At 36.3% G+C, this 25,370-nt stretch overlaps 3 protein-coding genes across 4 annotated transcripts; 2 read left to right on the top strand and 1 right to left on the bottom strand.

Moving 5' to 3' along the window:
• The first annotated feature begins 590 nt into the window (after positions 1-590).
• LOC128027083 (glutaredoxin domain-containing cysteine-rich protein 1-like) lies at positions 591-4,639 on the top strand. The gene is made up of 4 exons (XM_052614395.1): positions 591-980; positions 3,433-3,672; positions 3,783-3,848; positions 4,460-4,639. The coding sequence occupies exons 1-4, from the start codon at positions 591-593 to the stop codon at positions 4,637-4,639; spliced, it is 876 nt and encodes a 291-aa protein (XP_052470355.1).
• Positions 4,640-6,809: 2,170 nt separating this feature from the next.
• On the bottom strand, positions 6,810-17,945 carry LOC128027503 (zinc transporter 9). 2 transcript variants are annotated; one of them, XM_052615178.1, is made up of 19 exons: positions 17,796-17,945; positions 16,977-17,122; positions 16,595-16,789; positions 16,353-16,400; positions 16,168-16,267; positions 15,972-16,064; positions 15,679-15,761; positions 15,522-15,580; positions 15,243-15,310; positions 14,420-14,522; positions 14,226-14,281; positions 14,003-14,138; positions 13,414-13,453; positions 13,248-13,319; positions 13,022-13,129; positions 11,773-11,938; positions 11,359-11,488; positions 11,032-11,145; positions 6,810-10,648 (listed from the first exon to the last, which is right to left on the bottom strand). In XM_052615178.1, the coding sequence occupies exons 2-19, from the start codon at positions 17,083-17,085 to the stop codon at positions 10,604-10,606; spliced, it is 1,725 nt and encodes a 574-aa protein (XP_052471138.1). In that variant the 5' UTR covers positions 17,086-17,122; positions 17,796-17,945; the 3' UTR covers positions 6,810-10,603. The 2 variants fall into 2 exon arrangements, with proteins under 2 accessions (XP_052471138.1, XP_052471139.1); XM_052615179.1 differs by having other exon boundaries at positions 16,595-16,786.
• Positions 17,946-21,877: 3,932 nt separating this feature from the next.
• On the top strand, positions 21,878-25,002 carry LOC128027504 (glyoxylate reductase/hydroxypyruvate reductase). Its single transcript, XM_052615181.1, has 9 exons — positions 21,878-22,078; positions 22,433-22,563; positions 22,645-22,717; positions 22,847-22,963; positions 23,383-23,471; positions 23,767-23,868; positions 23,981-24,116; positions 24,321-24,451; positions 24,617-25,002. Exons 1-9 carry the CDS (start codon positions 21,987-21,989, stop codon positions 24,736-24,738), a joined length of 993 nt encoding a protein of 330 aa, XP_052471141.1. The 5' UTR covers positions 21,878-21,986; the 3' UTR covers positions 24,739-25,002.
• Positions 25,003-25,370: the final 368 nt, after the last annotated feature.

Here is a 25,370-nt window from a genome sequence, read left to right as displayed (position 1 = left end):
TACTGAATGGGCACGACTCATCTGAAACCCCTACATGGCAAATCAATGTCCCTCTCAAACAATATGTAAAAAAATTGTCTCAACAAAAATAGTAACTTACTAAAAAACCCTCAAGTCAAACCTGCTTTCTACCATGGAACTTTTGTGTGTATTTTTTGTCCATAAAATAAACGCCAATAATGTTTTATACAGGGATGGAAAATGAAAGATGACAGCATTATATATTTATGTATTTTTTTTTAAACATAAATGTTGCAAATAACTTTTGGTTACAGACTTTCAGTCTGTGAGTCAAGGTTATTCATAGAAAAAAAAAATCTATGACATGATAAATTATTAAAAAGACTATCAGTTTCTTCATGGTCCGTTTTCTCAGTAACCATGGCAAGGCCTCATGCATTATTAACATGTACAGGAACACTGGTGGTGGAGCTGATGGTAACTCAAAGATCAGCTTCTTTCCAGGTCTGTGTGCTGTTGTGGGCTCCAGCGGAATCATGGAACCAAACCGGGGCTAATTCTTTCCTGCCAGCAATGAAACTGAGGGATTTAAAATCAACTTTTCTTTTTGGACCATGTAAGTCAACGAGATGAAGGAGGCTTTGTTGACACCGGAGGATGGAAAGAGGCAGAGGAGGGTGAGATTCCGGGTGGCCTCAGGGAACAGCGGGCGGGTTTTGAAAGAGATGTTTAAGGATGAAGGGCCGTCTGATTCCCTGGATTCAGACTGCACCAGTAGCTCCGAGGCGGACCGGACCAGCACTCCGTCCACGAACGGCCACCTGTGTAGATACTTGGGGTCGGAGCTGGATGACAGTGGAAGTGAGCCTGATGACTGGATGATGTTTGCAGGAGGAAGAGACAAAGTGTTGAGAACCAAAAGAGTGAATATCCTCAGTAATAATGGGACGGTCCGAGGAGTCAAGCACAAAGTCAGCGCTGGCCAAATCCTCTTTAATAACTTGGCTAAAAACAATGGGGTAAGTCTCTGAGGGTCAGTTTTAAATCTAAAATCTTTAATACTTGACAGTGGGTGTCAATGCACATCAGAATGTACTGAAAAACTGACATTAACATGATCAGACTTTCTTTAATACTGACAGCTGCTCAGAAGCTTGGTGTCCTTAACAGGGTCAGAGCCTCCTTTCTCAGCTGCTATTGGTTACGAAGCCTGATCTCTTCTCTCAGGCTTTAGCCAGACAAACGAGATGTCCCGCTGAGCAAGATCACTGTACGATTAAAGTTTAATGATGCATTTCTTTAAGTGTTTTGGTTAAGTTAATCATCTTAATGTATTCTTAGGACCTCTGATTGGTAGTTGAGCACTTAGCAAGTTGCTGACAGCTTTTGCCTGATATCAGATGTAATTCTGTTACTTTTTTTTTAACAGAGGGTAAATAGGGATTAGACAGACCAATAAAAACTATATAAGGTCATTATTTCAATAATGTAATACATGATGTCAATCAAACAACTACCCAGCCCATAAGGGGCAAGGAATCTGAGACAGGAGAAAGAATTGTTTTTCAATCTCACTCACAAACCTTGCAAGTTCAAAAAAATAAAAATAAAAATAAAAAGTATATATATATATATATATATATATATATATATATATATATATATATATATATTTCTGATTTGTGCAAATATTTTTAAAACTTTATTAAAGACCAGATAAGTTTGAACCAATGTTATATTAATGTTACTGTAAGAATGTTAGTTCAGAACTTCGAGAGAACTTTGCCAGAATGTTATCAAAGTTTAGTCAATGCAATCTTCATTACCTGTTAGCTGGGTAGCTGCAAAAATGTCAGTTCTGAGAACAGTTCTAACATTGAAACGGTCCCAAAGTGTCTGTTTAATGCACTGTATTTTCTGCTCCCACAACACTAAACAGGAAAAGCCATCACCACCTTTGTCAGCATGGGTCAGATTATCAATATAACAAATATATAAACGTTTTATGAGCTGCTCTGTGATGTCAGAAAAGGATGTTGAGAATCATTAGTCTGACAATAAGTGCACAATAATTGCATTACTGCAGGTTTTATGTGCACGTCATTCTTTAATCTCAACAGCTGACTCATGTTTCTCAATGCTACAGTATTTGCACTAGGTTTGCAGTCATTCGTATGGGAATTTACAACGCTATCTCACGACCAATTCGTACGTATTTTACGAGGTGGCTTATTTGTACAAATTTTTACGACCTCACTCTTTATTTATTTATTTATTTATTTATTTTTTATTTAAACAGTTAGAACACAACAATAATTTTCAAATAACAAAAATAGAGACAGAGAACATTTCAACAACACAATACAAAAAAAGTGTTTAAAATAAATAAATAAATAACATTGCCAAAAACAAAGAAGGATACAGAAATAGGGCATTACTCACATGAAATAAAATCTAAACATTTAACAAGGCAAAGAGTCCATAAGTTGTGCAAATTTTAAAAGTTCTGATCGCTTTTGGGTTAAGAGATGATGAGATTGTATTTAAATAATGTTTTATCTCATGCAAAAATACCAAATGAATTGGTTTACAATTTGAGAATTTACATTTATGAATATAAAATCTGCACAGGAAAATAATTAGATTTATTATAAAGCAGGCATTAGGATCCGCTCTAAAGAATCCAAAAAAACAATTTGGGGATTCATAGAAAAATTTTGCAAGATATTTCTTGAGATAAACCAACTAACATCTTTTGTACGACCTCACTCGTACGATTTTATACGACCCCAGTGACAGTTAGGTTTAGGGGCGGGGTTAGTTGTAGGTCATTCGTACAAATTCATGCGAATTTTGCAAATCGTAAAATACGTACAATTTGGCAAAGAGTGTGGTCGTACGAATTCGTACGAATAAGCCACCTTGAGAAAAATGTACGAATTGCCGTGAGATCGGGTTGAATTTAATAATCAATACAATTTTCTTAAACTAGAAACATTTATAGGTTTCTTGTAAGACCACACAAACCAAACCATTATGTAACTATATGCTACAGCTGCATTAGACATTCATTCTCACTTCAACATGTGTGAAGGTTGAGTCTATTTTTGTTCTTTGCAAAGAAAAACACCTTTGCACTTCATGAGAGCTGCTCTTCTAAGAAAGGATGCTGAAGGTCAATCTCAAGAACAGTGACTCACAAAATCAATAGATGCATCCTCGTGTTGCCTGCAAAAGATGCTGCAAACCTTGTACAAACACAGACTAGAAAGCTAAAATATAGTTTTATTTTATTTATTTTTAATTAGAGTTAAACCTGTGCTTTTAAGATTAAGGATATTAAACAGATTTTTTAATCAGGCACATTTCTTTTCTTTCTCTTGGATGGAAGCGAGATGTGTCATGATTAGATTGAACACTGAGAAAGAGAGCCTCTCTCATCTCTCATCATGTTTTCTTTGGCCCTCTCAGCCAGAACTGACTCCAGAGTTCGGGCGAATTGTAATCTACACTACCAGTTTTCGAGTGGTCAGGACTACATTTGAGCGATGTGAACTGGTCCGAAAGATCTTTCAGAACCACAGAATGAAGTTCGTGGAGAAGAACATTGCTTTGGACAGTGAATATGGGAAGGAACTGGAGACACGCTGCAAGCGAGTGGGTGAACCTCCCTCACTGCCTGTGGTCTTCATTGATGGACACTACCTAGGGGTCAGTGGTCAAACAATTTCTTCACAGCTGTTTCAAAATTCATCCATATTGAATGTCATTATGCTAGTGCTTGAAATCTGAACAATGATTTGCACATTTTGTACATTCAGGGTGCAGAGAAAATACTTGCAATGAATGAATTAGGGGAGCTTCAGGATCTCCTCAACAAAATAGAGGTAAATATTGATATTTCAAGGTTCCAAAACGAGCTTTTAGTTGGAATAACAGCTCCTAAAATAAACCTTTTTTCATAGTGTGAAAAACATTTTAATCAGAACCCTTTTCCACTATAAAGACCTTTTTTTTTAGCACAGAAAAGATTCCACAGATGTTGAAGTTTCTTCTTTGAATTACAAATGTCAAGAAAGAACATTCACTTTTAGGTGCAGAAAAAGCCAATAGTCTATATAAAAATGTTTTTCTATATTTGATCCAATTGCTAAAGTAAAGACAGTCCAAACTGGTTTATTCTCAGTTTATTCTGTCAAAGAAAACACAACCATTTACAAAAGGGAAATGTTTATTACAGTTCAGTATAGTTCTTTACACATAGACTACATTGTTTATCAGTGATTAATGTTATTTACATTTGTGCATATGGCAGGCACAATTTACATTGTGCAGAACAGCCCAAAATAATAGAGTAAAACTTGCAGTCTTTTAAAAAAAACTAAAATAAAATAAATATTGCATCACTCAGATTGTATCTCAAAGAGAATCTGCACACGGGTCAGGTATTTCCTTCAAATCCACTCACATTCTTCTCTGTCTCTCTGTCTGATGGTAGAGGGTACAGCACCCTGACACTTGCCAGACGTGTGGGGGATTTGCCTTTGTCCCGTGTCCTATGTGCCATGGCAGCAAAATGTCTGTGTTTCGCAACTGCTTCACCGACTCCTTCAAAGCCCTGAAGTGCACAGCTTGCAATGAGAACGGTCTCCAGCCCTGCTCCAGCTGTTCTCATTAAGGTCCTCTTCAAGTGCCTGCAAACCCCTTCCCAGCACCCCCTCCAAACCCACAAGCCATGTATAAATCAAGAGCTGCAAAAATAACTGTTATTTATGAATAAACCGTTTTTTAGAAAAATCAATTACATGTCTCCAGATGTAGTTTTTACCATATTTGTTATTTGATGACGACCATTTATTATAGCATTAGGCTTTTTGTCACATGCCAACAGATGTCTGGCAACATTACGGACAGCATGGACACTGCTGTTACATTTAATAATTCATTGAAAGAAGATGACCTAATGTCTGTATACGAATGATATCGCTTTTCGGTTCAATTACAAGGTTGATTAAACAAAGCTTCAAATCTATTAATAATTAAAAGAAGTGTAAATGAAGTGCATTGCAATGATACAAAATAATCCCATAAATACACTTGAGAATGACAGAAATCCTTCACAAACAGTCGGAGATGACATGGAAGTGTGTCTCTGTGCTTTCATAGCCCTGTACAATGCTGCTTGATTCTGGGTCTACAAGGCAGCATTGTAAAGAGGCTCAAAGCTCAGAGTAAATCATCTGTGCACGATGTCTACTGAGGGTATATAAAAACACCACTGGCAGCCTGTCTCTCAAAATCTAGCGAGCAGCAGCATTTTTTTTTTTTTTTGGGCATCATTGCAAAATGCCTCATAATGCTGAAGGTAGGCAGCTCGTTAGGTTTTCAGACGCAGTCAGTGCCAGATTAAGGTTAGATTAATGACAGTACTGAAAGGACGTGGCCGTCAAGACTAGGTCGATAGCGCCCCCTGTTGTTGTGTTTGCTATGACAAAGATCAATAACAATAGGAAAATTCACACGAATATCAAATATCGACAGTCTATAAACGACTCAAAAGGTCAGGCATTCAGATACACACGGGACATATATAACGATTAAACTCAAGCAATTTTAGATTTTTAGATATCATCCGATTTTAAATATCTGATATATTGTGAGCAAGACATTAATGTATCGTGTTTGATTATTTACAAACAAAAAGCTGATTTTAAGAAGCGCGCGAAGTAGAAAATCGACCTATTATTTAATTGACCCTCCGCAGAATCAGGGATTTATTTTGATAACCAAGCCTCTCAACGACAATGTCCATTTTTCTACAATCTGTCGAGTAAATATTAGTCATCAGATCAAAAGAGAAAACGCACTGTACCTTCACAGAGAGATCAAACCCTCGTCGCGGGAGGACATCCGCTGTTCAGCCGCGGAGTAGGCTACCTAACGTTACCTTTCTTCGTGATCCTCATCACGGATGCAGCGCACGTTTCTGATGTCCCTCTGTCTCAAACACTAGTGTCCTTCCTACCCAGACGGCGATGTTGGAACCGTAGGACGCAATCGAGTCAAATGCTCACACAGCGCTCACAAATGTTGTCTAGGTAGGCTGCTCATCAGAATTTGAGCCACAGTCTATTTCTGACAATGTCCTGCTGCTGTAGATGCATCATGTAGACCGCAAACTGAAATCACTGCTGCCACTGACCGTACAGAATCATATATGCTAACGTTACATATTAGCTGTGCGAGATCTGTATGTTTCCATTATTTTGAGAAACCCTTTTGTATTTGTAGGTTCCAGCTCAAAAGTCCAGAAATATATCTAAGCCAATCAACATAAAATACATGGTTACTGATAAGCCTACTAGCCAATGACATCGATTTTTTCTTTAAAAGAGCGCCGTTAAATAAGAGCCATCATAAAGGAAAAATAATGAATATAAAATATTTTTCAAATCTATTTAAATTTCATGCTCACCAAGGCTGCAATCACTTGATAAAAAATACACTAAAACGATAATATTCTATTTTTTTTTAAATAGTTATTATTATTGTTAATGTTTAATAATATATATATATATATATATATATATATATATATATATATATATATATATATATATATATATATATATATATATATATATATATATATATATGTGTGTGTGTGTATGTGTGTGTGTGTGTGTGTGTGTGTGTGAAAAAGTTGCTGCAAAAAAAGACCTAACTTTCTAATTTTATTTAATGTAAAGTTTGATTAATTTAATATATAATTTGTGGAATAGAAGCATTAATTCCTTAAAAAAAGGAAAAATCATATTTTTTCAGTAAAAAGGCCAAATACTCAGTAGTTTCATAAATTAATTGCAATTTATTCATTTTTTTTCAGTAGCTCCAAACAGCTCAAATATCTACCCAAACAACAATCTGTCAAATAAACATATTTAAAAATATATATAATCTTAAAGCCTTTTACAAAACTTTTTTTTTTTTTACTTCATCGCTGTCTGACTGTTCCTAAGAGAAAATCTTGAAGCTTTGATTAAATTACAATGTTTAAAAACATTGAAAAGGTTAGACACAAGAGAGCATGTACAGTAACTACCATTAAATATTCTGTTTGCATGTGTACTATCGTAACCTCGGTTCCCTTAGAGCGGGAATGAGACATCATAGAGATATTTCTCCGTTATGGGAACTCCTTCCCTTCCAACCTTTCCTAAAGTCCTATTGGCTTATGCCAGTCCAAATGACTGGCCAATTGACACAAAGTAGGGAGGAGGCAATAGCTGTTGTTAAGTGGGCCCTAATGTGAAAAGGGCATTCCAAACCTTGGCTCGTATAAGCAGCCGTGATAGCGTCCACAATCCAGTGGGAAAGTCTCTGTTTTGACACAGCCCGTCCTCGCACAAGCACCGTAGCACATGAAAAGCTGGCCAGATTGCAGAAAGCAATGTAAATCCTCAGAGCCCTGACAGGGCACACCGAAGTCGAGGTCGATGACTCAGAAGTCGGGGCAGAGAGTGAAACAGTCTGGACTCTGCGGGTAGATAATAATTGAAGGCCCCAATATACTTCAAACAAAAATGAAGAACGAGCTAATATAACGTCATTTTAAACAAATCAGGCCAAAACGATGTTCGTTTTGAGTTTGTTTCGGCAATTTCCCCAACTTTCTGGGGGAGTTCGTTTTGGCTCCTAAACACCTTTGAGTTTCCATTGGTCTGTGGCGGTAACACAATCAGTGTTTGTTTCTCATTTCATTGGAGGTCAGGTAAGAGAGAACAATATCTCCGGCCTAGTCACTAGCAACATGAATACACTGGAGTGTCGAATAGCTGTGCTGGCACAGATATATATGCACCTGTACGATCACTCGCGGAGAGACTTTTAAGATTCAGAGAAAGCATTTAATTCCTAGAAAGAAAATGCAACGAAGCTTGGTGTCGACGACACGGAGTTACGCAAAAAGCAACGTAGAGAAACATCCAACTTCTGGACAGCCCTTGACAGAAACCCTGGGGAACCCAAGCTGATCAGACTTCGCCCTCTCAGAGGCCGAGATGGACATTGTGTCATCCCACTCCTCCTGGCTGAAGGACACACACTCTGCAATGTTGGAAGGAGGGTGGAATAGGACTTCAGGAAAGGTTGGAAGGGAAGGAGTTCCCATAACAGTGAAATATCTCAGTGATGTCTCATGAAAGCTCGAGAGGGAACTTCAATGGACTGAATGCTTCTTTTCAGATATCAAAATCATAATATTGCATTTTCACAGTCAATAATTATTTACAAAAGGCAGGGGGGCACTTGGGTTAGTGTTCACAAACTAGGCTGTCAACTTTAGAAACACAGAGCTGTTTTTGGACATTTACAATTGCTTACATTTAGTCACACAAAATTACAGCGTAAACGGATGAACAGTCCCAAAAGCAGTATAATGACATCAGTACTCTTTCCATAGAAGGATGTGAAGATCTGAGTAGTCTTCATCAGTTGAGGGGTCTGAGGTGGGCCATGGATACCTGTTGTACTAAATTTGATTCTATAGTTCTCTCATTACTGATAAATGTGGATATAGTTTGGAACACACTTCTTTACTCTGTTTTTAGCACTATTTTAATCTATTTTAAATAAGTGGTAATTATAAAATAAACTGAATGTTTTTTTTTAACCAATTTACCTGGACCTTTAAAGAACAAAATAAAATAAATAAATATATATTATATTAGAGAGAGAGAGAGAGAGAGAGATTTCAATTGCTGTTCATTTTTGTAACTCACTCATGAATAATCAATAAATCAGCTTGCTGCATTCAATGTCAATGGCATTGTTTGAACGCCATCATCTCAGTGCATTTAAAAAAAACAGTGGAGTAACATGGGAAACTTTTTTTTTACATACAATTTAAACCATTTAAACCACTTTCATCTAGCAGAATAGATGCTTTACTCTTCAAGTTAACTATTTTTGGTTATATCCTGGTGTTACTGCGGGAACTGTTGTAAAATATTAATGTTTATGCTGCTTTGCATGCAAACTGTAAGATGAAATAAGACTGGTCCTTTTGCATTCAATGGACCTGATTTCAAAGCTCCAATGGTATGAAATACCACAGATCTAAAAGCCAATGATTGTAAAATAATCATTTATCATAATTAGTGCTGCACGATTCTGGATAAGTTGAGAGTCATTAATTTTCTTGTCTCAAATAGAGTTCACGATTCTCCCACGATTCTGAACAAAAAAAAATATTGCTGCAGTCTATTTAAAAGCGTTTAATTATTTTGAATGAATTATTAAAAATTTTAATATACACTACCAGTTCTAAAGTTTTTTTTTTTAATAAGAATTATCTTCTGCTCACCAAGCCTGCATTTATTTGATCCAAAATACAGCAAAAGTCGAAATATTATGAAATATTTTTACAATTTAAAATAACTGATTTCTATTGGAATATATTTTAAAATTTAATTTATTCAAAACTGTTTTCAAAACTTAATTTTCAGCATCATTACTCCAGTCTTCAGGGTCATACAATCCTTAAGAAATCATCATAATATGTTGATTTGCTGTTTCAAGAAACATTTTTATTATTATTATTATTATTATCATTATAAATATTTAAAACGCTTGATAATAATAATAAATGTATTGATTTAGGATCATTGAGTAATGATGCTAAAAATTTAGCACCGAAATCACAGGAACAAATTCCATTTTAAAGTACATTAAAATAGAAATCAGTTATTTTAAATTGTATAAAATTTTACTGTTCTTGCTGTACTTTGGATCAAATAAATGCAGGCTTGATGAGCAAAAGAGACTTCTTTAAAAAACATTACACATTTTACAGTTCAAAAACTTTTGACTGGTAGTGTATATATATAATATATTTAATACACCCATTTTTAATATTAAAATTGAAAAAGTTGTTTGACCCGATGATTCAATGACATTCACACTTCCCATAAAGGACTGATTATGGTTCTTTTTTACTGCAGACGTGATACTTGACAGCATGGGGGTGTCAGAATGTTCGAAAACAGTATACCGTCGCTCAGCCTTTTCAAACTTCTTTTTGCCCCCCGAACGAAGAATGAAAACAAACTCGGTATGAAGTATACCTTGTTCTTCAAAAGGGGATTTGTTCTATTTTGATTATATCTGAACTATAAACTTCCACCCCAGTATTTCTTTGACTGTACCGTAAGACAGAAATAATACTGTGTAGTTGAAAAGACAGTGTGTGAAGGTGTTTCTTAAACAAACATGGTAAGTGCTCTCTCTGTGTAAGCGGCAGTGCAAACACAGATTTTAATTATTCAGTAAGACTTTTTCAAAGGTTTAACAGACTTGGGGAATCGTTGTCTTTTAGAAATGAAATCGCGATCTTTTAACAATTAATCGTGCAGCTCTAATCATAACCATGTCCAGTTGGTGTCCTCTCTTTATTGGCTATGGTTCTTATTTCAACAGCTACTGAAACCATGCACAGGTTAGTGCTTGGCTGATGTGCGATGGGTGGAGCATAAAACCTCAGCTGATTGGCTGGTTGGAGAGAATGGCTCATGATGGTCGCTCGACGTTTGATTAGTTTTCCTTCCACTCCATCCTGATCCATATTCGGCAATGTGTCATGACATTATAAAATCTCCAGATCCACATGTCGCACCTCAGGATTACGTTGCTGTTGGAGATACAGAACAGGAGACAACATTTAATTCGTCAAAAAATGCTGTTCTTTTGAACTTTCTCTTCACCAAAGAATCCTGAAAAAAATCTATCCTGGTTTCCACAAAGTATTAAACTGCTTTAACTGCTTTAAATGTTGATAATAATAAATATTTAAATGTTTTTTGAGCACCAGTGTACTGACAGATCATGTGACTCTGAAGACTGGAGCATTGGTTGCTGAAAATTCAGCTTTGCCATCACAGGAATAAAATACATGTTAAAATACATAACAATTGAAATAATGTACAATAGAAAGGTTCCATGTTTGTTAAAGGTTCTTCATAGAAACATAGACACCAATTAAGAGCTGTTTATGAGTGTGATCTTATCAGATACCTTAAGTTCTTTCTCTAGACGGTCCACCTCTGCTCCTAAGGTGTCAACAATGTTCTCCCCATGCTTCAACATAAAGTTCTCCAGCTCCTCTGGCGTCTTCACTTGCTGAATATCCTGCAGGCCAAACACACACAATATAGAAGCACAGATAGTTACACTACTAATATGAAGAACTCCCAGAAATATGATTCATCAGCAAAAACGACCATGAATGTGTTTGCTAATAGTTTAATAACTTCTATGCAACCACGAAAAGACTTGAAACAAACACTTGAGTCACATGAGATGATCTACATCACAGCAGAAGCCTCGGCTCTCAGCACGTACATTGAGGATCTGTTCAATGTCTTGCTTCTCCAGGTATGAGCGTGTCACCACCCGCCCATCAAAGTCCACCTCCGCCTTGAAGTGCACTTTGCTCAGCCCTATATCTGTGGCTTTGACATCATGAATCGCCCTGGAGACAGAATGACCCAAAGTGAGGACCTCAAATCTAATTTCATCAAAGCAAGAACAAGCACTGATGTAACTCTGTCTGAGCAAGCTTACATGTCTGTACGTGATGTTTGCATGAATTTGAAAACCATTTGAAGCATACTGCATCTACCTCCTTGTTAAAGTACAGCACTGTTATGAACTATAATATGGCAGCTTTTTTTGCTGATGAAGCTCTTATTATGTAGACTGTGGGTACACGTAGAGGACACATACAGTGGAGAGAGGCAGGGACAGAGGACTGACCTGACAGCAGGGTCATTTTCTAGAAACTCTGTGAGCTTCTGCACATCCTCTGCTTTTATGGAGCGACCCAACAGAGCCTCGGTGTTAGTGTAGATGAGGAATGCAGACACGGTTCCTAACAGGGTGCCCACACCCAGAGAACCCAGACTGTCATAGCAGGGGTTACCTATGAAGGGGGAGAAAGAGAAAGGCATTAAATGCATTGAATGTCACGTTCACTAAATAAGGAGTGAGACAAATATGAGTCAACCCAAATCATAAAAGCCAGTTGACATACTGACAACTGAATAGAGCATCTACCATGAATAAGATTACCCACAACCCATGGTGTTATGAAAAGGGTGCATTTTTTTAGGACATTTTCTTTATTTTTATAATATTAAAAATGGCAATGTCTATACAGCATTTTTTACATGAATGCAACTAAAGGTTAAGCAACATTTTGAGGTTATCCATTTAGATATATGCTAAAATTGACACAAAATGTTTCTTTAGTATCAGATCCGCATATTAGAACGATTTATGAAGGATCATGTGATGCTGAAGACTGGAGTAATGATGCAGAAAATTCAGCTTTGCCATAACAGCAATAAATTACAGTTTAAAATGTATTATAATAGAAAACAGTTATTTTAAACTTTATTAATATTTCACAATTATACTATTTTAACTGTATAAACGTTATATAAAAATATTAACTTTTTCACAAACCTTTGAACTATAAAGTGTAATATGTGAATTGGTCCACAGTAGTCTTTAATTGCACAATAGAGACCTCTAGTGGTTAGTGCTATTACTTTTTTTTTTTCATCTAAGCCCTGCTATCTAAATTAACCATGCTTTTAGTTTAATGGTTGATTACACTACAATAATAACATGTAACTGTAATATGCACTGGATAACAAAACTGAGCAGAAACTTCCATCAGGACAGTTCTCAAGCATGAAAGCAGGTTTACTGATTAGAGCGTTATCCAGATCTCTACACAAATGTTGCACAAAGCAATGAAAACCACAGAGCAGGAGGAACAAGCTTCTGGGCATCTGTAGGTGCTGACTTTGTGTGAGCACAGACGTATAGAGCTGGATTTACAAAGCTTAAAAAGAACATCAATTGATCTTTACAAAGGGGATACAATTCAGTCCCGTATGCCTATTAAACTTGACCCTGTAGTAGAGACCGCAGAAACAGGAAAAATGTACAGTTAACATTGAACTGTATATATCATTGTTGCGTTTATTATTAATACCTGTAAGAGACGTTAGTCCCATACATCCAGCTGCCAGCACCACCCCGAGTACAGCAGCAGCGTCCTCCAACAGGACCACGTTAGTGCTGGGGTCTCGACTTTGCATCACTGTTGTACACAAAACAAACAAGAATGACCAAACTGATCATCTCCAAGCTGTGTCAAAACTACAATCACACTCAAATAATATAAAAGTCTAACAGAAGAGTTAACCAAAGGTACATACCGTACTCATAAAAAGACACGCCTTGTTTACTTGCATTCTTCTTGATCTCGTTAATGGCCACCAATAGTGTAGCTTTATGGGGAATCAGCAGACAGATGATATTAAAATAATGAGAAAGACCTGTCTGAATGTTAATGAAAATATGACAGAGGAAACCACATCTCACCTCCTTCAGATACCAGAGATCCTGCTAAAATACAATAAGCCTGAAAAAGATAATAATAATAATAAAAATAATAAAAAAGTTATATAGACAGTCGTAAAAAACTTTGATGTCAGTCATGTTTGATGTCAATCAGATGTATTTATTCCATTTTCTATTTTGCAGGGACAGATTAAACTAATAGAAAGTGACAGTAAAGGCATTTATCATTTAACTTTGTATTCATCAAAGAATCCTGAAATAAATAAATAAATCACATTTTCCACAAAAATATCAACCAGCTCAGCTGTTTTCAAAAATTATAGCTTGAGATAGCAAATTAAAATGATTTCTGAAGGATTATGTGATACTGAAGCTTGAAAATTAAGCTTTGCCCTCATTGGAATAAATTCAGTTTTTAAATGTAGTCCAATAGAAACAATAATACAACATTTTAATATTTCACAATATTAAGATTTTTCTGTATTTTTCTGTATATTTGATCAAATAAATACATGTTAAAAATCTTACCAACACCAAACTTTCAAATGGTAATGTAACACCACAGACTTAATATTATTCTATCTACAAGCTCTACTCCGGTGCTACTAACCCAGAGCAGTGGTTCTATTGGCTGAGGGTGCAGGAGTCCCATAATGCCATGATACCAGGACAAGCCAGCACCCATCATGAAGATGCCGACTCCGCTGATGAGAGAGGCGATGTAACGCATGTTGGAGAAGCCGTACCTTTAATAATACAGGACAGTTGGCTTAGACATGAGCACAAAACCAGAGGACATCATGCAGGGATCAGCTTGTATGAGCTGTACTTACGGATGGAAGGCATCTGGGTTCCGGACAGACTGGCTTATGCCTAGTGCAAGAAGTGCCTGCAAGTTAAGATATGCATTGAATAAATGAACTCGGTTCATATATGTCTCGGTTATTTATTTTTAAATCATACACCATCTTTTGTAGGCATGTCATACACATCAAAGGTGGTAATACAGACATGAATGCCACCTTACTTGATTGCAGGTATCAGCCAGTGAGTGGATGGCTTCTGAAAACATACTGGCAGATCCTGTATAAACCCACGCCAACAGCTTGAAGAAAAAGTTCAGTCCATTTCTGCAGTTTAAATCAATGAAATTAGACATTTATATCTCCACTTGATGCACAAATACACTGATACTCAAAACAGTGATACTTTTATTCAGCGAGGATGCATTAAAATTATAAAAAGTAACAGTTAAATAATGCTGTATTTCAAATAAATGCTGTTCTTTTGAACTTTTTAGTAAACGTAAACTGAATAAATTGCATCTGTAAATATTAAGCAGCACAACTGTTTTCCACATTGATAATAAGAAATGTTTCTTAAGCAGCAAATCGATAAATTAAAATGATTTCTGAAGGATGATGTGACACTGAAGACTGAAGTAATGGCTGCTGAAAATTCAGCTTTGCCATAACAGGAATAAACTAAATTTTTATTTTAAAACATATTACAGTAGAAAACATTCATTTTTAAATTGTAATAGTATTTCACAATATTATTCACAAAGTTTTTTTTTTTTTTTTTAACTGTTTTTATTATCAAATAAATGCAGCCTTGTAAGCATGAGATACTCAACAACAACACAGAATTTAAAAAAAAAAAAAAGGCTTAACGTAACTAATTTCAAGCAACACATAATTACATAATTTGACTTGTACAATGCACTAGACACAGATCTAGTTGTTTTAAGGCTAACAGACAATGTGGGTCAGGCCTCGTGTGGGAGCACATGTCTTTTAACTCAATATCCTTAATCTAATAGCTAGATAGCATGAGGCTGGTAAACTTACATGCACATAGCCACCATCACCACTTTTCCAGGTCCATGTAGAAATGTCGCTCTCTTCCTAGACCGAGGCTATAGGAGACAAAAAATGCTAAAAGCACACTGTACTAATCTTTTGCTCTGCTTTGATGCCGAATTAGGAGCAAAATGGAGATATGAATATGAAAAATCAAAGAAATATCATTAAAAAAAGAGGAATATCATGAATAACGAGGCCTGGTTACACCAGGACACTAGCACCAAAACGTAAAAATCTTAATGACAGGCTTGAACTTTTTTTTACCTTCGTGTTCCCCCAGAAGTCTTTGTACTCCTTCAGCAGCATCTGGTTTCTAAATATGTCTTATGAGAAAAAGAAAGGCAAACTGTTATCTAGACAGCAGAGGACATGAAAACATCAGAATGCAGATCATGCAGTAAATGAGAAGAGAATGACATACTTTCCTGGTATTCCCTTTCAACATCTTTCTTGAGATTCCTCTGCCTAGCAACTGCCTCTTGACTTCCCCATACATCCAGCGCTCTAAATAAAGACACACAAAACATTTTATCATTTATCTCTCTACTCATAACTTCAGATCCTTACATACGATGACCAAAAGTTTAGACCGTACACTACAGATGAAAAGGTTTTTAACACTGTTTATGCTCATCAAGGCTGCAATTATTTGATCAAAATACATATTCAAATTCTAACTTCCAAATTGTAGTTTAAGAAGACGGTTGTACATACTTTGCCTCCACATCTGATCGCAAGAAGACGGTGAAGGCTTCTGTGTCATCATGGGGACTACGACGACGGATTTTCCTGAGCTGCTCAAGGTCACTTTGAACGCACAAAAACACATCGATTCAATGTAAACATGGTGGAAGGGCAGCAAACTGGATGACTACAAAGTGAACTACAAAGTTCTGCTTTCTAAAGGTACCTGAGTTTGAGGCAGAACTCGTTCATAGCCCTGACTGCAGTGATGAAATTATTCTTGGTGTATTTGGGGCCATAATCCCTTTTTTTCAGGACAGCCCGTACTGAAAACACAAGAATCATGCAAGATAGTTCAAATACAGAGAATCATGATATACAATGTCTGTGTTTAAAAGAAGACTTCACTACCTTTCACTTGAATGCTCTCTGCTTTCATCGGCCCTTGAGGTTTGGGACCTCAAATGCAAAAAAAAAAAAAAAAAAAAAAAAATGAATAGTTAACTAATAACTAATACATAAAACTATTTATTTACATATATTTAGAAAAACCTAAGAAACAAATGGTTTATAGAAATGAGAATAAAGACACATACTTTAGAAAATCATTCAAATGCGTATGAACGAACATAAAATGATGCTCAAATCATTACCAGCTGTTTTTGCAGAGGGCTGTGCAGCTTGTTGTTTCTCAGTGGGCTTTGGCTCTACAGGGCCGGCTGGAGATCCATCTTTATCAGTGCCTGTTGTGGAACAGTTCTGAACCCTTGTCCACGTTAAGGAAGTGACTCTGGAATTGGGGAAGCTAAACCAGAGTTTGCGCACCCCTCTTCCACTTTGCCAACCTACTGAGTATCACGAGTTACATAATCAGAAGCATTTCTGGATGTAGTTTAGAATTATTCAAATTTCCAATATGGAATGACAACATATGACACGGAATTAAATACACATCCTTTCTCAGCCCTTAAGTTAAAAAAAAAACAAACAAACAAAAAAAAAACCCTTCCAAATGACACTGCGTGAGGCTCTTACCAAAACATGGCTTTAATATTTTAGAGGCTCTGTGAGATAAAGGGGCTCGTTGTTGCAGGGAGACCCGGCAGAGGACTTGCCATGATCTGTGGGCCAGGCAGGGGAACATCCTCTCTGTGGCAAGTCCAGCAGAAACACACTGAATCCTGCCGGACATTTACAGTACATTATGTTAGTAAATAAAAGTCCCTGGACGTATGTGATAACAGTGAAACATTTATGTACAAAATAAATTACACAGGATTTTAATAGAACCTGTGTAAATAAACGTTTTCCACAATCTTAGTGACAGTTATCTATCTATCTATCTATCTATCTATCTACTCAAATTATCCATCTCACATTTTGAACACTACTTCAGCTAATTAGACAAATGTGACAGTAAGTTCAAAGAGAACTACTTAATACAGTTACATAAAACCTTTTCAATTCAGTAAAAGTCAAAAGTAGGAAACATTTAAAACCCGTTTCGACAGTATAAACACGTGCATGCTGTTCTAGATCAGCATAAGCTTAGAATTAAGGTTACCAACCAATGAAATCAGTAAGCTAACGTTACCCGGCTAGATATCCCGTCAACGCGTACCGAGCAAGCAGAATATGTCTGATCGTGCGACTGCTTTAATTTCGACTAGATTAGATGAAGACTGCCGCTCTGACAAAAACACATACTGCTAACTGAATCTGACGGCACCCGGTGCTTTTCAGTTAGTTTAGCGTGACAGCTACATCTGGCAAGATGCTACAGTTGCTGAGGTAATTATAGACATGTTACACACAGGAGCTGAAATAACAGACAATTCGTTAGGTGTTGTTTACCTTTATGAAGCTCGGTCCATTGTTTACTGGGGGTGGGCGACTAACTCAAAACAGTCCATAACAAAATAGTACCAACGCCGACAGCAGTGAAGACGGAGAGCTCGCGAGATCATGAGTCATGGAACGAGAGCGCGTTCGTTTTGAAACTGCGCATGCAGTCCTTTACTGTCTATGATGCAGTCTCGCATAACAGTTGAGGAGACCATCACTTGTGCAGTGCTGTTAAGATATCTTTAAGACTATAAAACTACTTTTAAGTCAAAATGGACCATGTTCTAAATTTGTGAGGTTTTAATAAATTATACGCTGCTGGTTGAATCGGAAATTAAAAATGTGGTTTCGGATATTCATGTCAGCCCAATTTATAATAAAATAAATTATATGGCCAGAATATACATTTAACACGAAAATTAGGATACATTCCTTACAATGTTGCCTACAAAATAAATAAACATAGCCTAAAAAAACATACTATTAATTTACAACAAAACCGTATCTTGGACACTTACAAAGTAACATTTGAATATACAAATATAATATATATAAGGAAAAATATTGAAGACATGAGCAAAGCAACAACAGAAAAGATGATCTGTATTTTCCTCAGTCCCATTCAGAAAAGCCACTGCTTCTCCACCTTCATAAAGAGAGATAACAAAACAGTTAGGATATGTATTTTATTGTAGACATCTAGTGATTGGGTCCTTCTAGGCTACATGTCAGATATAAAAAATGGCATACAGTATTGCCAATAAGTTTATAGTTATACACTTGTTAATTTTTCAGTTTAACCAGGCTCAGTGCTGAGGGGTTGTCATCATTCTGGTGTGCTAACTTTGAGGAAGCTGTTTTGGTGGACAAGGATTTCTCTGGATGTTTGCTGCTTCAAAGACACTGTCCCTGAAGGTGTCTGAATTCTCAGAGAACATCTCTGAACTTTGTCTCTTCTTGGGGATGAAACTTGAGCATTGAAGGCCTCTTAGAAGACAGTTCTGGTGGATTTTCTAAACTGGACTCTAAAAAAGGATGATTCAACATCTTTCAAAATATAACAACCTCAGCCAACACTATGAATGATTTCTGTGGCACTTTAAAATCAATAACCCCTTGCAAAAGACATTAAATGAGACCAATTATATTGACAACATTCCCAGTATCAGATAAGTTCTAGGAAGAATTATTGTATGAACACTATTAAACTCTCTCAAAAACATACTTTCCTCCTAGCCGTCAAGACTATTCTGTTCAGAGAGGACATTCAAATCACAAATATTCAAAGACAAAATCATGAACACAGAAATGAAATAATCTGAAAGAAGCTTTGCAAAAGCAACTTTACATGCCTTGGAGGAAAGCACCCATCCACAACGCTTTAAAGAGACTGTCGTAGTGAGACACGTAACTCGCTGGTGCTTTTGACCCAAAACAAACCCAGTTTTGTAACATGTTTTACAACTTTCACAAGTAAGCACTATTATTAAGAATAAGCACAGTATATAAAATATGGTGTCTTGGAAACCAATATAAATTATAGCTATATATTATACCTGCATGCTATCAAAACAGGGTCTTCGAAACTCTTCACTGCTGCTGCTGGCAATTATACTGTTCATTGAGCTCAACACAATGCGTATGACAGAATCTAACTTCTGCCTGTCATGGGGTATACACAGAAAAGATGTATGGTTCAGTGATTTATAAACAATGCCTAATGGCTGTAGTGTCACTATATGTATATGTTCAAAAGTTTGAGGTCAGTAAATTAAATTTTTTGAAAAAAAAAGTCTCTTATGTTCAGCAAAGCTGCCTTTGTTTGATAAAACAAAAGTAAAGTTTTTTTTTTTTTTACTTTTATACAATGTTTTCTATTTTAATATTATTTTTAAAATAAATTTGTAAACTATACTTGTGGTGGCAAAACAGAATTTTCAGCAGCCATTACTCCATTCACGTCACACAATCTTTCATCTTTTTAATTTTTTTAATTTTATTTGATGAATAGAAAGTCAACAAGAAGCATTTACTTGAAATAGAAAGCTTTTGTGATATTTCTAAAAGGCTTTACCGTCTTTAATGTGTCCAAAATAAAATAACTAATTTCTTAAAAAAATCTTACTGACTCTCAAACTTTTGAATGGTAATTTAAGTAAACTTAATTTAAAAATGAAGTTAACAGAAGAATCTTACAACATGTCTTTGCTGAAATTCTTTCAGTGTGTTTTTCATGGTTGACTGTTGAGTGAGTTGCCCTCACATGACCTCCATTGAACCAAAGAACTGCATCCAAGCGTCTCACGAAAACATCCTCACTGCCTGAAACATTTAAAAGGAGAATTTCAAAATATTATTTACAATATTTTGTAAATACAAATGTGACTCACTGATGAAGTCGGAGATCTGGGAGTGGAAATGGTCACAGTACTGAGCAGAAATGAAGACAGTCAGAGTCTGTTCTCAATGTTCTGGTTCCTGACTGTAGTCAGTTTCAAGAGAGAATTCTGCACATTCTACATTCTGTCAGAACACGGAGATCCTATAGAGAGAACAGCCAGAATTAAATAAAATATACACATGCTGGAAAACTGTCTGAACAATTCTAGCACCAAAGCCAACAGTGATTTGTAGCACAGTGCCATTTATGCTTTGCAGTGAGGCTTTCATCCCATTTAGTTCTATAATTTAATCTGGATGTTTTGTGCTTCCATACAACAGACTCTAGAACAGATGAGATCTGCCCAGGAGGGTGAAGTAGCCAAATTCTGGAGGAAACTCATCTGTGTTTGTTGCATTAAAGGCGTGCACTGTACACTAACATGTGTACTGAATGTTAAATAAAACATTATTTCAGCAATATATATATATATATATATATATATATATATATATATATATATATATTTCAAAAATATGAATAAGAATCAGCTTTGGAGTCTTTTTTCTTTTTTACAAATTAATACAGGACAGGTAGCCTAAAATCATATGCATGCTTTTAAATTTTAATAACGATATTTACATGGACATTAAAAAGGATATCCGTATGCATGAGTGATGAGTGGGCCAGCTGGAATACTGATCCATACAGGGTGCAAGTGTTGCCATGGTAACCATTTCCCCACACAGTCCAGCCTGTATTGTGTTGGTGGGAAGCACACAGCTTAGTGTATCTCCCAATACTGGGTGCATTTGTGGACAGGACGGGAGACACTATATAGGGAATGTACTCCTTCGTCATAAAATCACAGTAATAAAATGTACAAAGACAAACAAAATGCAAGTAGAGATATTTAGGATGTTAAAACTAAATGACCAATCTGGGGTGTTGATTCTGCTTGCCAAAAAGCTGTTGTATTTAATTCAAATTTGCAGGAACAGACTGTCTGTATGTGGCAGTGTCTATAGTAATGCTGTGATCCATCACTGAAACTTTATTTCCTGTCTCTCCACTATCACTGTTTTTAAAAAATAAAAAGGAGTCTATTTAATGAATAGACGTGTAACATATCATTACTGCGAGAGAACAATAAGAGCAACAAATTTATTAAAACAAGTTTTGTTTTCTTCTTATTATTAATATTTACATTAACATTAAAAAGTAATGCCTTTGAAACAAGCTTCTTATGCTCTGGATTTATTTGATCAAAAAAAAAAAAAAAAAAAAAAAAAAAAAAATTATATATATATATATATATATATATATATATATATATATATATATATATATATATATATATAGAACAATATATTTAATAATATAATTTAAAAATAAGTCATTACTTCAGTCTGCATCATTACAGAAATCATTCTAATGTGCTGATTTTCCGACATATAGTCAGTGAAGTGCTAATGTAACTGCCAAAACGCAAATAAAGGTAAATAAACCCTGAATAAAGGAAGTGCTAATGTAACTGCCAAAACGCAAATAAAGGTAAATAAACCCTGGATAAAACAAACAAAATACATTAGTGGTTAAAAGCACAATATTGAATATACCTGTGGTCATTTACTGTACATTTTACAATCCCAATCAAAGCTTCGTCAAAGGTCATCAGGCTCCACTAGGTGGCGCGAAAGCCTGCTGAAAGAGACACTTTCACCTACTTTTTTCTTGTGCTACCACATGTAAATAGGGAAGCATACGTGGATTTCTGCTGCTGTCGTTTTCCAAGTGAAATATATCCGTTTCACCTTTAAATGTTCAAGATGAGCACGCAGCAGACGCTGAAAGTGTTCGTCACGAGACGCATTCCGCAGGAGGGCATGCAAATACTCCAAAAAGCCGGGATGTACGCAACTTTTTTATGATCTCGTATGCATGCATTATACGCGAGCTTTGCGTGTCTAAATGTCTGAGATGCTTTCCCTGAAATGTTAATGAGATGAAGTAGCTCGCGACAAAACTACGGTGGGCATGGTGTTCGTTAAAACATGTGTAAACCTCAAGGAGCTTCAGAGGCAGTTTGCCTTCACTCCTGCATTTAAAGTTTCACCAGTGACCTTTGTAGTATGCTGACAGTCTCGTACTGTTAGTCACGAGCTTTATTGCATGCTTTGATATTTTACACCAAATGTAGCAGAGCACAATTTAAATGACTGCAAACAATCGTTTAAATGCCTCTGTTGTTATCCATCATGTGCAGGTGTAATCTGTCAGTGTGGGACTCTGATGAGCCTGTGCCCCGGGCAGAGCTCCTTCAGGGGGTGGCAGGTGCTCATGGGCTTATCTGTTTACTCTCAGACAAAATTGATGCTGAGGTCTTGGATGCGGCTGGTAAGACAAACCTCTAATTACGCCTTAGAAGGTGAAGATACTGATTTGGTAATACTTACATCACACATTAAATGTTCTCAGGACCCAATTTGAAAGTGATCAGCACTCTTTCTGTGGGATTTGACCATCTTGCCATAGATGAGATAAAGAAACGGTAAGTTCACATTTCTGTAAGCCATTTGATTTGACCCCTGAAAGTGAGAAAATGGACAGTGGATCGATTAAGATGGATCAGAGAAAGACTGTTTATATAATACGCATGTACCATCTTTCTTTGCCCCAGAGGGATAAGAGTAGGCTACACGCCTGATGTTTTGACAGATGCTACTGCTGAGCTGACAGTGGCTCTGCTCTTGGCCACATGCCGACGTCTTCCCGAGGGTGTAGAGGAGGTGAAAAAGTCAGTCTAACACATTTTCTAATACATTGTGTCATATATCACAGTTTTGTAGTGATCAATTCCAAATGTTCAACAATCTAAAAGGGATAGTCCATCCAAAAATGAAAATTCTGTCATATCATTTATACACTTTCTCCTGAGGAACACAGAAGATATTCTGACTAATGTTGGTGACTAAACAGTTTTGCTTCCTCTTGAACGAAACAATGAAAGTCAGTGGAAACTGAAACAGTTTGGTTATTAGTGTTACTTCATGAGAAGAAGAAAAAAAAGACATACGGGTGAATAAATGATGACAGAATTTTCATTTTTAGATGGACTGTTCCTTTAATGTTTAATAAGCATAAACTTTTAAGAACAGAGAGTCAGTACCACTGTAATATCTCAGTTTTTTTTGGCATATTTCCCATCTGTCTCAGTGGCGGCTGGAGTACATGGAAGCCCCTGTGGCTGTGTGGTTATGGTCTTTCGGGCAGTACTGTTGGGGTGATTGGTTTGGGCCGCATAGGTACAGTATGAATTATTCATTTTCACTCTTTACCATAAATAAGCTACCTATGCATCTGCTCTACTATGTACACCATCTGTTCTTTTAATGGAGTAACATTCAGTGACAATTATAGTGAAAACAAATCACTTTACAAATAAGCATCCTGTTACCATATGCAACATGAGCTCTATGGATAATGGAATATGTCGCCCAGTTTATGCTGTTAAGGCAATGAAGGTGAATTGTTTAGACATTATCATTATAGAGGGAATAACACTGGCTTTAACAGATTTGTCAATCTGGTGATTTGTAGGTTTGGCCATTGCAAGGCGACTAAAGCCTTTTGGAGTGAAGAGACTGCTGTACACAGGCAGACAACCCAAACCTCAGGCTCAAGAGATTGATGGGGAATATGGTAAGAAAATACACTAAATTGCTTGATGCAACTCAATATAAGAATACAGATGGAATAAAACTATTCGGAGGGGATATAAAGATTGTATGTTCTCTTTTTCATCTCCTCTCAGTGCCTTTAGATACTCTGGTGAGAGAGAGTGATTTTGTGGTGGTGTCTTGTTCTTTGACTCCTGACACTCAAGGCCTTTGTGACACAACTTTCTTCGGCAAGATGAAGAAAACGGCAATCTTCATCAACACCAGCAGGTAAAAACACACTTGTAATGTTAAAGCAGAGAAGCAGTGGACCATGTTTGATGTTTAATGCTATATCTGACCCATATTTGTCAAGAGAATTACTGTTCTCATGACTCTCTCTTCTTTTTTCTTTTTAAACTACTCTGCAGATAACAATGATGGATTTTTCAAATCAATACTAAGGTGAAAATTACTGTATTCTCTTTTCTCTAGAGGGGCGGTTGTGAATCAAGAGGACTTGTTTGAAGCCCTCAGCAGTGGTCAGATTGCAGCAGCGGGGCTTGATGTTACAACCCCTGAACCTCTGCCCACCGACCACCCACTGCTGACCCTTAAAAACTGTGGTGAGGGAAAAGCAGCTGTTAAATCCCACTAGTGCTCTTGTACACTGTTGACCCACTTCAATATTTTTTGCCAATGAAACGCCATGTAATAGTTAGTAAAAGTAACAGTAAAAAAAAAAATAGTAAAAAAAACCTTGTCTAACTCAGTCTCACTTTGTCTTACAGTGGTTCTCCCTCACATCGGCAGTGCCACCTACTCCACACGTGGTGTCATGAGTGAACTGACGGCAAACAACTTGCTGGCAGGCCTGACCGGCTCTGAAATGCCCACTGAGTTGAAACTGTAGTGCTCTGGAATGCAGATGTCATTATATGAATGGAAATTCAGTAGCATACATCCATCCAATAAATCCACTGCATTAACTAGATGAGAATAGAAGGGATAAAAATTAATCTCGCTTGGTAAATCTTGATCATGACAATTTAATATGTTAAAGATGCACATTTGTTCTACTGTGATATCGCACATTCAAATGCCCTTTTACACTAAAAGCTGAAGTAGAATGAATGTAATAGGTATTTAATTTGTAACAATAAAGGATTTATTGAAATTCCTGTGTTTGACATCTCTTGGATTAGCAGTTGTTGTTAAATAAATAGTTGAACCACATTTTCTAAACATCAGGACTTGACTGTAATGTTAAATGTCATAGTCATTACATAAAATATCCAGAGCATGTTTAGTTTTTACCCTCATAAAACATTAAAATGAATCCAAATGTATAAATGGGAACTACTGGGACTTTACATTAAAGCAAGTAATTGCTAAATTCCAATCCAGGTTTAAGTCACAATAACTACCAATAAAAAAGACTTATTGCTTAGACCATTGTGAACATGACAACACTCTGTTAGATGCATCTTGTTTGACATAGATTTCAACTGAGGTCGGATGAGAACAAATCAAGTACATTCAATT

The sequence above is a fragment of the Carassius gibelio genome, chromosome A14 (genome assembly GCF_023724105.1).
Source record: "Carassius gibelio isolate Cgi1373 ecotype wild population from Czech Republic chromosome A14, carGib1.2-hapl.c, whole genome shotgun sequence".
In the NCBI taxonomy this organism is placed as follows: Eukaryota; Metazoa; Chordata; class Actinopteri; order Cypriniformes; family Cyprinidae; genus Carassius; species Carassius gibelio.
The sequence above is the reverse complement of the archived record's forward strand: the minus strand, read 5'-3'. Positions and strand labels throughout refer to the sequence as shown.

Coding starts and splice junctions, on each gene's coding strand:
- LOC128027503 (XM_052615178.1), bottom strand. CDS start 17,085: ATGTTCCCCTGCCTGGCCCACAGATCATGGCAAGTCCTCTGCCGGGTC. Junction 15,762..15,971: donor CGATCAGATGTGGAGGCAAA/GTATGTACAACC, acceptor GTCTTTATTTAG/AGCGCTGGATGTATGGGGAA. Junction 14,139..14,225: donor AACCCAGATGCCTTCCATCC/GTAAGTACAGCT, acceptor GTATTATTAAAG/GTACGGCTTCTCCAACATGC.
- LOC128027083 (XM_052614395.1), top strand. CDS start 591: ATGAAGGAGGCTTTGTTGACACCGGAGGATGGAAAGAGGCAGAGGAGG. Junction 981..3,432: donor ACTTGGCTAAAAACAATGGG/GTAAGTCTCTGA, acceptor TGGCCCTCTCAG/CCAGAACTGACTCCAGAGTT. Junction 3,673..3,782: donor TTGATGGACACTACCTAGGG/GTCAGTGGTCAA, acceptor TTGTACATTCAG/GGTGCAGAGAAAATACTTGC.
- LOC128027504 (XM_052615181.1), top strand. CDS start 21,987: ATGTTCAAGATGAGCACGCAGCAGACGCTGAAAGTGTTCGTCACGAGA. Junction 22,079..22,432: donor ATACTCCAAAAAGCCGGGAT/GTACGCAACTTT, acceptor CATCATGTGCAG/GTGTAATCTGTCAGTGTGGG. Junction 23,472..23,766: donor GATTGGTTTGGGCCGCATAG/GTACAGTATGAA, acceptor GGTGATTTGTAG/GTTTGGCCATTGCAAGGCGA.